Genomic DNA, 12312 nt, shown 5'->3' with positions numbered 1-12312 from the left:
TACGGTACGCATACTTGTGCTTATTTTAGAAAATAACTTGAAAATTTGCATCCAGTGCCGAATTCGATGTCCTTAGCGGACATGACGCAATTTGTTGGGCTCCCCTTTAGTCCTATGACTGCTACAATTTGTAAGATGTGGGCTCCGCTGAAATGCAAATTCTTTGCTTCGTTACTCCTCCAAAATCGTGTATGGACGGCTGATCGGTTGCACCGGCAGGGATGGCCAAACTATGGCCTTTTCCCTCTCTACAAGCAAGTGCAAGAATCTGCTCCTCACCTCCTATTCCAATGTAGGCTCACTAACAGGATTTGGAACGAGATTTGCACTTGGCTAGGCATCCACGACTCCTTGCCAATGGCTTAGCGGCATGAAGACTGTTAAAGCTTGGTAGCTCAAGGCGGTGAATCGTGGAGGTTATAACCAGAAGGTCATTGCCTTTTTTATGATGCTTGTCTCATGGGAAATTTGGAAAGAGCAAAATATGATTATTATTTTTTGCCACACTGTAGCCTCGATCTCCCTTGTGGTCGCAAAAATAAAAAAGAAGGCATGTCTTTGGTGTTTGGTGGGAGCCAAGCATTTAAGTGTTATAATGTTGCAAGAGTAGGCCCTTTTTTCTTTTGCTGCACTGCGTCTTATATGTAAGCATTCGCCTTAATCAATGAAAATGGCAAAGCCTTTGGACTTATTTTAAAAAAAAGTGTAAAGTGAAATTAGCTATTTTACTTGTACGTGGTTAGTTGGCTCGGGAAACATATCATGCATCCCCAATCTCAAACCACTAACACTTTCGACTCAATAAAATGCCAAAGCCAGGAGCCATTACATTTGAATAAGATTCAGATGAAGCTTTCATGCAGCTACCATTGAAGCTCATATCCCACCAAACTATCTAAGGACACGGCACCTCAAACACTTCCACGACTTGGCTGCCGGATATTCGCCTTATAATAGACCCCCCACCCCCCACTCACATTTCAAAACCCATCTTGCCTCCAGACAAAGAACATTAGCTTCCATCTAGCCGCCATTATTCCTGACTACAACTCTCACAATGCTGAGCACCACGGCGCACCACAGCAGCAGGCAGACGCATGCTTTCGAGAAGAGCCCGAGCCGCAGCCGCCACGGCTCGGCCAGGAAGAACGGCAGCATAGACAGGAAGCTGCAGCTGCAGGCGATGAGCCACGCGAGCAAGTACCTGCAGCGGATGCTTGTGTGCCCGCCGGGGCTGGGCGGCGGCGTCCGGCGGAGCGGCTCCGGCCTCTCCCTGTCGTCGCTGTCGCTGTCGCAGAACTCGAGCGACTCGTCGCTGAGCAGCTCCAACTCCAGCAGCTGGGAGCCCAAGGTGCCGCTCATCTACGGCGGCACTTTCAGCCCGTGGGGCGACGTGCTCGTGTCCCTGGAGAAGAGGAGGGGAGACGACTGCGACGACGACGACGACAAGGTGAGCGGCCGTGATGCGGAGGAGGAGGAGGATTTTGATTGCAGTGAGCCCGGGGGCCTGCACAGATGCAGCTGGATCACCAAGAACAGTGGTGAGGATTGAGAAATGCTTAATTACTTGCCAGTAATATTTTTCCCTGCCAAGAAAGTATACTGCTAATATTTGTTTTCATGCATATATATATTTTTTCGACTATGGAAGACTCCAAGAAACCATAGTCAAAAGAATATATTTTTTACGTGCAAGAACAACGGTTTCTTGTAAGGGGGAGCAGAGAATGAAAAGTCAATGGCGAAAAGTACAATTAGTTAATTAGCTTTGCACCAACTTATATGTACAATAACCCTGTCAAAAAAACTTACTAGTACAATAAGGTAGATCAAATCAAGAAGAAAAGAAGTTTGGACAGCAAATGGGGTCTGCCTTTTCCTTCAAGGGATGGTGAAGTCCACATCACTTACTGATGAAACTCTTGATTTGACCAAGCTAATATATGTCCTGAGCCCTGGCTTGCTGTTGCCTTGAAAACAAAGTTCAGTTGATAAGCTCACCAGAAAGGGACTCCTCTCCAGTCCCCTCTCGTCTGCTGAGCAAACTAAAATCAACCAGCTAAAAACAAAAAGGACAATATATGTTTTATTCTTTTGACTAAACGAAGGACAAAATTTAGATCAGCAAACTGATCACTTGCCTCAAATCCACCTTGCAGATGAGGCGTATATCCAGTTCCACGACGAATCCTGGGGCGTTCCAGTCTACAGCGACGAGTACGACTCTGCCACATTTCTTCTCTCTTTTTTTGCCTGTCGCATGCAAAAGCTCATCTTGAAAAATCGAAAAAAAAGAATCATTCCGTTTACAAATATATTCTGTTGTAATTTCCAGCCGCCTGTTTGAGCTGCTCACCCTGTCAGGGATGCTCATAGACCACAACTGGACAGAGATACTCAAGAGGAGGGACATGTACATGTAGGTGCAGCGTCTTTCCGAACATTTGGGTTTCTCAGTACATATGCAGCACTTGTCACTTTCCCTGTGAATCATGAATGGGTTAACAAAACTGTGGCAAATTTGACGATTTCAGGGAAGCATTTGTGGGCTTCGACCCCAATGTGGTGGCGAAGATGAACGAGGATGACATCGCCGTGATCAGCGCCAATAAGGAGCTCAAGCTAGCGGAGTGCAGGGTGCGGTGCATCGTCGAGAACGCTAAGTGCATAAGAAAGGCGAGTGCACTAAGATTTCTGCTTATTTCTGGCGAAATTCTTCTAACAAAGATATTACAAGGACAGGAAAAGTTTGCAATGAAATGAGGGAAGAATGCATGCAGATGCCATGGATGTGTCAATATGAACTGAACAAATTTAGCCGTGAAGCATTGGATAAAAACTTATGACCATTGTATGCATGTGCAGGTGGCGAAGGAGTTTGGGTCTTTCAGCGGGTACATCTGGGGGCACATGAACCACCGGCCTATGGTAGGTAAATACAAGCACCACAAGTACATCCCGCTCCGAACACCCAAGTCAGAAGGGATGAGCAAGGACCTAATCCGGCGGGGGTTCCGGCTCGTTGGTCCTGTCATAGTCTACTCCTTCATGCAAGCCTCTGGCATGGTCATCGATCACCTCGTCGGCTGCTTTCGGTTCTCTGAGTGTGTCCGCCTTGCTGAGCGGTCTTGGGGTATCACAAATGTCGCCACGTAGACGCCCAAGCACTCCAGTCTCGAACTTTGACATTACAGCGTTTGCTTCACAATAACCTTTTTCCCCTAAAATACGCAAGAGCTGCGTATCCTTTATTTATTTGTTTTTTGATTAGTAATGTATGGGTTGTAAATTATGTGTGGTAGACTACTAAGTTATGTTTTTCCCCTACTTGTGGTAGTGTGACTGGTATGTAAGTTGCTATGGTTAAGTTTTTTTTTTGAACAAGTTAAGATTATCTCCTTTTTGTTTGGGCCTAAGTAAGGCCATGTATGATTAAGGAGCCCACAAATCCAGCGTCGAACAAATTGTCCATGATTTTATATGTAACTAGTTGAATGCCCGTGCTGCCATCTAATAACAAAAAATGTATATAAACACATTGATAAAAAAAATTCTAATAAATGTGTCGACATGAGGGTATGCGATTCCATTCAGATAACGAAAAAAATACCAACTCTCTCTCCCACTTTTTTCCTTCTCGACGGTCATCGTATCTTTCTAGCCACCATCTCCTTGCAAGAATACAAGGGATATATTCCTTCCCACCCCTCCCTCCCCCTTCATTTTCATTCCATTCATTCGCATGTGCTTTGGCGCATTATCGCCGCTTCAGAAGTCCTTCATCTCGCCTCACCATCGCTTGATCATTTCTTGACTTCAGCAAATGTCTAGAATGGTCCATCTGAATCGCAAGAGATGATGGTGCATTACAAGTCTCATATATACAAATAAAGGGATTCTTACCAACCATGAGCATTGATAGCGTATTAGTGTCATATTTACAAATAACAAGATAAGCACATAGTGCAATGACAAACGTTTATCTCTCCTCGTCCTTTGGTGATAACAAAGATAATGCTTTTGTGAAAGCTTGTTTGAGATCTTAGGCATGTTTAGTTTAAGAACCAAATAGAATGTAATGGAACTATTTGACCGTGGAATGGAATGGTTCCGTCCTAGCATTTGGTTCAGAGAGAACATTATAAACGGAATGGTTTTGTGTTGTGTTTGGTTGGAGGGGTTGTATGGAATGGCTACCATTCATAGTAGGTTGCGGAGGGGGTAGTTGTGGCATCGTGGAGCTTCAACTCATCGGTAATGGGGAGTATTAAGTAACAAATAAAGCATTGCGTTAAGTAAGTTGACATAATGTTGGTAATAATATTCCCCACACCCTAGCTCCTCGTTGGGATAACGTCAACTTTCCTTTTATCCTTACCGACGCAAATACAATTACAAGATATGTTTTCTCTTGCTATGACCAAAATACTCCACGTATAAAGATTTACCACATATAATGCACACCACTCCCACTAAATTTTCTTCTAAACGAACTTATGATTAGACCAAATTGGAGAGGAATATACATCGATTATAAATAAAGCATGATATATAATCTGATCATAAAGTAATAATTCATCACACAACAAAAGACAACTGCCAAAATTACATCATTCAGATCACAATCATGTTATGCAGCTTGTGTGATCTTTCTATTGAAGCATGGGAGAGAAAATGCTACAACACTCCTGCTACAAACCTGTAGTCCAATGGTAAACTACTCACACATTAGAGCATCTCCAGCCGTTGGCCCCCCAGGAGGGGCTAAAAATCGCCCCCTGGGGGCGCACCAGCACTAAACCGTGCACTGGGGGCGTGATGCCCCCCAGTCGCGGCGCCCACGTTTTTTTGAAAAAGTCAAATAAGGCGCAAACACGGCTCAAATTTAACGCAAACATCGACGAGTTCATTCAAATTTAAACATATTTTACAAAAAAAGAAAAAAAAACTAGCACGGGCTGCCCCCGCCGTCTCCATCGCCGCTCCTCGCCGTCTACCTCGCCGCCCGGCGCCCGGCGCCCGCCTTTGCAGTTCTACATGCCGAGGAGGCGGTAGAACCGCGTGTAGTCGCCGCCGCCGCCGTCGTCGTCGTCGTCTCCGCCGCCGCCGTCCCTGCTGCATCCCTCCCCCGGTTTGCGCGGCGGGTTGGACGGTCCGGGGGCGTCGTCGTCGTCATCGCTGTCGAGGACCACGATGTCGTGCTCGTCCTCGCGCCCACGCTTGCGGGCGGCGATCTCCTCCAGGGCCCGGCGCTGCCGGACCATCTCGTCGCGGAGGTAGTCGTTCCGCGCCCACCGCAAGGCGTCCTCGTCGGATAAACCGTGTCGGGCTATCTCCTCGTACTCCGCGGGGAGGCCGAGCTCCGGCTTGGGCTCGACGAGGACGAAGCGGCCGGTGGGGGGGCAGAGTCGCCGATGCGAACGCCGGAGCTGCGGGTGTGCACGCTGACAGGCGTGTCCTGGGGCTCCGGCTTTACGGGGTGGAGGCAGGGAGAGCCCGACGAGCGGCCGGACGAGGAGGAGGACGCCTCGGGCCGCTCCATGCGCCTAGGCGTCCAGGAGCTTCCACGGCAGCGTGAGAAGGACGGGGGAGCGGGGTACTCGAGGCGCGGCGTGTTGCCGCCCTCGATGTACTCGAGGACGGCCTCCAACGTGCGGTCGGGCATGCCCCACCACCGGCGCCGGCCCTTGGAGTTGATCCTGCCAGAGGGTACGATGCCGTTGGTGGCCTCGAGCTGCTCGGCGTGACGGCGGCGGAAGTAGGGCTCCCAGAGCGAGCTGTCGGGGACGTACCGTGGCCCCTCCCTCGCCCCCCGCGGCAGGGACGCGTGGATACGTGCGATCTCCGCACGCCGCGCCGCCCCGGTGGGTGGTGGTGGCACCGGCACGCCGCCGGCGCTGATCCTCCAAGCCCCGGGCACCCGCATGTCCGGCGGGACCGGGTACTCGTGAAGGAAATACGCCCTAGAGGCAATAATAAAGTCATTATTTATTTCCTTATATCATCATAAATGTTTATTATTCATGCTAGAATTGTATTAACCGGAAACATAATACATGTGTGAATACACAGACAAACAGTATGTCACTAGTATGCCTCTACTTGACTAGCTCGTTGAATCAAAGATGGTTAAGTTTCCTAGCCATAGACATGAGTTGTCATTTGATTAACGGAATCACATCATTAGAGAATGATGTGATTGACTTGACCCATTCTGTTAGCATAGCACTTGATCGTTTAGTTTGTTGCTATTGCTTTCTTCATGACTTATACATGTTCCTATGACTATGAGATTATGCAACTCCCGTTTACTGGAGGAACACTTTGTGTGGTACCAAATGTCACAACGTAACTGGGTGATTATAAAGGTGCTCTACAGGTGTCTCCGAAGGTACTTGTTGGGTTGGCGTATTTCGAGATTAGGATTTGTCACTCTGATTGTCGGAGAGGTATCTCTAGGCCCATTCGGTAATGCACATCACTATAAGCCTTGCAAGCATTGCAACTAATGAGTTAGTTACGGGATGATGTATTATGGAACGAGTAAAGAGACTTGCCGGTAACGAGATTGAACTAGGTATTGAGATACTGACAATCGAAAGATCTTCGTAGGTGCAAGTAACATACCGATGACAAAGGGAACAACGTATGTTGTTATGCGGTTTGACCGATAAAGATCTTCGTAGAATATGTAGGAGCCAATATGAGCATCCAGGTTCCGCTATTGGCTATTGACCGGAGATGTGTCTCGGTCATGTCTACATATTTCTCGAACCCGTAGGGTCCGCACGCTTAAAGTTCGATGACAGTTATATTATGAGTTTATGTGTTTTTATGTACCGAAGGAGTTCGGAGTCCCGGATGAGATCAGGGACATGACGAGGAGTCTCGAAATGGTCGAGACGTAAAGATCGATATATTGGACGACTATATTCGGACATCGGAAAGGTTCCGAGTGATTCGGGTATATTTTTGGGAGTACCGGGGAGTTACGGGAATTCGTATTGGGCCTTAATGGGCCATACGGGAAAGGAAAGAAAGGCCTCAAAGGGTGGCCGCACCCCTCCCCATGGGCTGGTCCGAATTGGACTAGGGAGGGGGGGCACCCCCTTCCTTCCTTCTCATTTTCCCTTCCCTTTCCTTCCCTCCTACTCCTACTACATGGAAGGGCTCCTAGTTCTACTAGGAAAAGGGGAATCCTAATCCCGGTGGGAGTAGGACTCCCCTAGGGCGCGCAATAAAGAGGGCCGACCCTCCCCCTCCTCCACTCCTTTATATACGAGGGCAGGGGGCACCCCAAAGACACAACAATTGATCTCTTGATCTCTTAGCCGTGTGCGGTGCCCCCCTCCATCATAATCCACCTCGATCATATCGTAGCGGTGCTTAGGCGAAGCCCTGCGTCGGTAGAACATCATCATCGTCACCACGCCGTCGTGCTGACGAAACTCTCCCTCAACACTCGGCTGGATCGGAGTTCGAGGGACATCATCGAGTTGAACATGTGCAGAACTCGGAGGTGCCGTGTGTTTGGTACTTAATCGGTCGGATCGTGAAGACATACGACTACATCAACCGCGTTGTGCTAACTCTTCCGATTTCAGTCTACGAGGGTACATAGACAACACTCTCCCTCTCGTTGCTATGCATCACCATGATCTTGCGTGTGCGTAGGAATTTTTTTGAAATTACTACGTTCCCCAACAATGGCATCCGAGCCAGGTTTTATGCGTTGATGTTATATGCACGAGTAGAACACAAGGGAGTTGTGGGCGATACAAGTCATACTGCTTAACAGCATGTCATACTTTGGTTCGGCGGTATTATTGGATGAAGCGGTCCGGACCGACATTACGCGTACGCTTACGCGAGACTGGTTCTACCGATGTGCTTTGCACACAGGTGGCTGGCGGGTGTCAGTTTCTCCAACTTTAGTTGAACCAAGTATGGCTACGCCCGGTCCTTGAGAAGGTTAAAACATCACTAACTTGTCGAACTATCGTTGTGGTTTTGATGCGTAGGTAAGAACGATTCTTGCTCTGCCCATAGCAGCCACGTAAAACTTGCAACAACAAAGTAGAGGACGTCTAACTTGTTTTTGCAGGGCATGTTGTGATGTGATATGGTCAAGACGTGATGATATATAAGTTGTTGTATGAGATGATCATGTTCTGTTGAAGTTATCGGCAATTGGCAGAAGCCTTATGGTTGTCTCTTTATTGCATAAGATGCAAGTGCCAAATAATTGCTTTACTTTATCGCTATGCGATAGCAATAGTTGGCGAGACGACCATGTGACGACACATTGATATAGATCAAGATGATGGAGATCATGGTGTCATGCCGGTGATGATGGAGATCATGACGATGCTTTGGAGATAGAGATCAAAGGCACAAGATGATGATGGCCATATCATGTCACATATTTTGATTGCATGTGATGTTTATCTTTTATACATCTTACTTTGCTTCGTTATGACGGTAGCATTATAAGATGATTTCTCACTAAATTTCAAGATAAAAGTGTTCTCCCTGAGTATGCACCGTTGCCAAAGTTCGTCGTGCCCAGACACCACGTGATGATCGGATGTGATCAGCTCTACGTCCATCTACAATGGGTGCAAACCAGTTTTGCACACGCATAAATACTCGGGTTAAACTTGACGAGCCTAGCATATGCAGATATGGCATCGGAACACTGGAGACCGATAGGTCGAGCGTGAATCATATAGTAGATATGATCAACATAATGATGTTCACCATTGAAAACTACTCCATTTCACGTGATGATCGGTTATGGTTTAGTTGATTTGGATCACGTGATCACTTAGAAGATTAGAGGGATGTCTTTCTAAGTGGGAGTTTTTAAGTAATATGATTAACTGAACTTAAATTTATCATGAACTTAGTCCTGGTAGTATTGGCATATCTATGTTGTAGATCAATAGCTCACGTTTAGCTCCCCTGTTTTATTTTTGATATGTTCCTAGAGAAAACTAAGTTGAAAGATGTTCGTAGCAATGATGCGGATTGGATCCGTGATCTGAGGTTTATCCTCATTGCTGCACAGAAGAATTATGTCCTTGATGCACCGCTAGGTGACAAACCTATTGCAGGAGCAGATGCAGATGTTATGAACGTTTGGCTAGCTCAATATGATGACTACTTGATAGGTTGGTGCACCATGCTTAAACGGCTTAGAATCAGGACTTCAAAGACGTTTTGAACATCATGGACCATATGAGATGTTCCAGGAGTTGAAGTTAATATTTCAAGTAAATACCCGAGTTGAGAGATGTGAAGTCTCCAACAAAGTTCTATAGCTAAAAGATGGAGGAGAATAGCTCAAGCAGTGAGCATGTGCTCAGATTGTCTGGGTACTACAATCGCTTGAATCAAGTGGGAGTTAATCTTCCAGATAAAATAGTGATTGACAGAATTCTCTAGTCACCATCACCAAGTTAGTAGAACTTCGTGATAAACTATAATATGCAAGGGATAACGGAAACGATTCCCAAGCTCTTCATGATGCTGAATTCAACGAAGGTAGAAATCAAGAAAAGCATCAAGTGTTGATGGTAAACAAAACCACTAGTTTCAAGTAAAGGGACAAAGGGAAGAAAGGGGAACTTCAATAAGAACAGCAAGCAAGTTGCTGCTCAGGTGAAAAAACCCAAGTCTGGACCTAAGCCTGAAACTGAGTGCTTCTACTGCAAAGGGACTGGTCATTGGAAGAGGAACTACCCCAAGTAATTAGCGGATAAGAAGGATGGCAAAGTGAACATAGGTATATTTGATATACATGTTATTGATGTGTACTTTACTAATGTTTATAGCAACCCCTTAGTATTTGATACTAGTTCAGTTGCTAAGAATAGTAACTCGAAACGGGAGTTGCAGAATGAACAGAGACTAGTTAAGGATGAAGTGACGATGTGTATTGGAAATGGTTCCAAGATTGATATGATCATTATCGTACACTCCGTATACTTTCGGGATTAGTGTTGAACCTAAAATAAATGTTATTTAGTGTTTGCGTTGAGCATGAATATGATTGGATCATGTTTATTGGAATGCGGTTATTCATGTAAACTAGAGAATAATTGTTGTTCTGTTTACATGAATAAAACCTTCTATGGTCATACACCCAATGAAAATAGTTTGTTGGATCTCGATCGTAGTGATACACATATTCATAATATTGAAGTCAAAAGATGCAAAGTTAATAATGATAGTGCAACTTATTTGTGGCACTGCCATTTAGGTCATATTGGTGTAAAGCGCATGAAGAAACTCCATGTTGATGGGATTTTGGAATCACTTGATTATGAATCACTTGATGCTTGCGAACCATGCCTCATGGGCAAGATGACTAAAACTCCGTTCTCCGGAACAATGGAGCGAGCAATTGACTTATTGGAAATTACATACTGATGTATGCGGTCCGATGAGTGTTGAGGCTCGCGGCAGATATCATTATTTTCTGACCTTCATAGATGATTTGAGCAGATATGGGTATATCTACTTGATGAAACACAAGTCTGAAACATTTGAAAAGTTCAAAGTATTTCAGAGTAAAGTGGAGAATTATCGTAACAAGAAAATAAAAGTTTCTACGATATAATCACAGAAGTAAAATATTTGAGTTAACGAGTTTGGCCTTCAGTTAAAACAATGTGAAATAGTTTCACTACTCACACCACCTGGAACACCACAGTGTAATGGTGTGTCCGAACGTCATAGTCGTACTTTATTAGATATAGTGCGATCTATGATGTCTCTTACCGATCTACCACTATCGTTTTGGAGTTATGCATTAGAGACAGCTGCATTCACGTTAAATAGGGCACCATATAAATCCGTTGAGACGACACCGTATGAACTATGGTTTGGCAAGAAACCTAAGCTGTCGTTTCTTAAAGTTTGAGGTTGCAATGCTTATGTGAAAAAGTTTCAACCTGATAAGCTCAAACCCAAATTGGAGTAGTGCGTCTTCATAGGATACCCAAAAATAAAATGTTGGGTACACCTCCTATCATAGATCCGAAGGCAAGATATTCGTTGCTGAGAATGGATCCTTTCTAGAGAAGGAGTTTCTCTTGAAAGGAGTGAGTGGGAGGAAAGTAGAACTTGATGAGGTAACTGTACCTGCTCCCTTATTGGAAAGTAGTTCATCACAGAAATATGTTCCTGTGACTACTACACCAATTAGTGAGGAAGCTAATGATGATGATCATGTAACTTCAGATCAAGTTGCTACCGAACCTCGTAGGTAAACCAGAGTGAGATCTGCACCAGAGTGGTACGGTAATCCTGTTCTGGAGGTCATGTTACTTAACCATGACGAGCCTACGAACTATGAGGAAGCGATGATGAGCCCAGATCCCGCGAAATGGCTTGAGGCCATGAAATCTGAGATGATATCCATGTATGAGAACAAAGTATGGACTTTGATTGACTTGCCCATTGATCGGTGAGCCATTGAGATTAAATGGATCTTCAAGAGGAAGACGGACGCTGATAGTAGTGTTACTATCTACAAAGCTAGAATTGTCGCAAAAAGGTTTTCGACAAGTTCAAGGTGTTGACTACGATGAGAGTTTCTCACTTGTATCTATGCTTAAGTCTATCCGAATCATGTTAGCAATTGCCGCATTTTATGAAATCTGGCAAATGGATAAACAAAATTGCATTCCTTAATGGATTTATTAAAGAAGAGTTGTATATGATGCAACCAGAAGGTTTTGTCAATCCTAAAGGTACTAACAAAATATGCAAGCTCCAGCGATCCATCTATGGACTGGTGCAAGCATCTCGGAGTTGGAATATACGCTTTGATAAGTTGATCAAAGCATATAGTTTTGTACAGACTTGCGGTGAAGCCTGTATTTACAAGAAAGTGAGTGGGAGCACTACAACATTTCTGATAAGTATATGTGAATGACATATTGTTGATCAGAGATAATGTAGAATTATTCTGCAAAGCATAAAGGAATGTTAGAAAGGAGTTTTTCAAAGAAAGACCTCGGTGAAGCTGCTTACATATTGAGCATCAAGATATATAGAGATAGATCAAGACGCTTGATAAGTTTTTCAATGAGTACATACCTTGACAAGATTTTGAAGTAGTTCAAAATGGAACAGTCAAAGAAGGAGTTCTTGCCTGTGTTACAAGGTGTGAAGTTGAGTAAGATTCAAAACCCGACCACGGCAGAAGATAGAATGAAAGTCATTCCCTATGCCTCAGCCATAGGTTCAATAAAGTATGCCATGCTGTGTACCAGGCCTATTGTATACCCTGCCCTGAGTTTG

At 45.0% G+C, this 12312-nt stretch overlaps 1 protein-coding gene across 1 annotated transcript; it reads left to right on the top strand.

The window, feature by feature from the left end:
- The first annotated feature begins 971 nt into the window (after positions 1–971).
- Positions 972–3457, top strand: LOC119269491 (DNA-3-methyladenine glycosylase-like). The gene is made up of 5 exons (XM_037551335.1): positions 972–1541; positions 2160–2217; positions 2336–2419; positions 2535–2676; positions 2866–3457. Exons 1-5 carry the CDS (start codon positions 1058–1060, stop codon positions 3154–3156), a joined length of 1059 nt encoding a protein of 352 aa, XP_037407232.1. The 5' UTR covers positions 972–1057; the 3' UTR covers positions 3157–3457.
- Positions 3458–12312: the final 8855 nt, after the last annotated feature.

The sequence above is a fragment of the Triticum dicoccoides genome, chromosome 3A (assembly GCF_002162155.2).
Source record: "Triticum dicoccoides isolate Atlit2015 ecotype Zavitan chromosome 3A, WEW_v2.0, whole genome shotgun sequence".
Classification (NCBI taxonomy): Eukaryota; Viridiplantae; Streptophyta; class Magnoliopsida; order Poales; family Poaceae; genus Triticum; species Triticum dicoccoides.
Note: the sequence above shows the minus strand (reverse complement) of the source record. Positions and strands in the feature narration are given on the sequence as shown.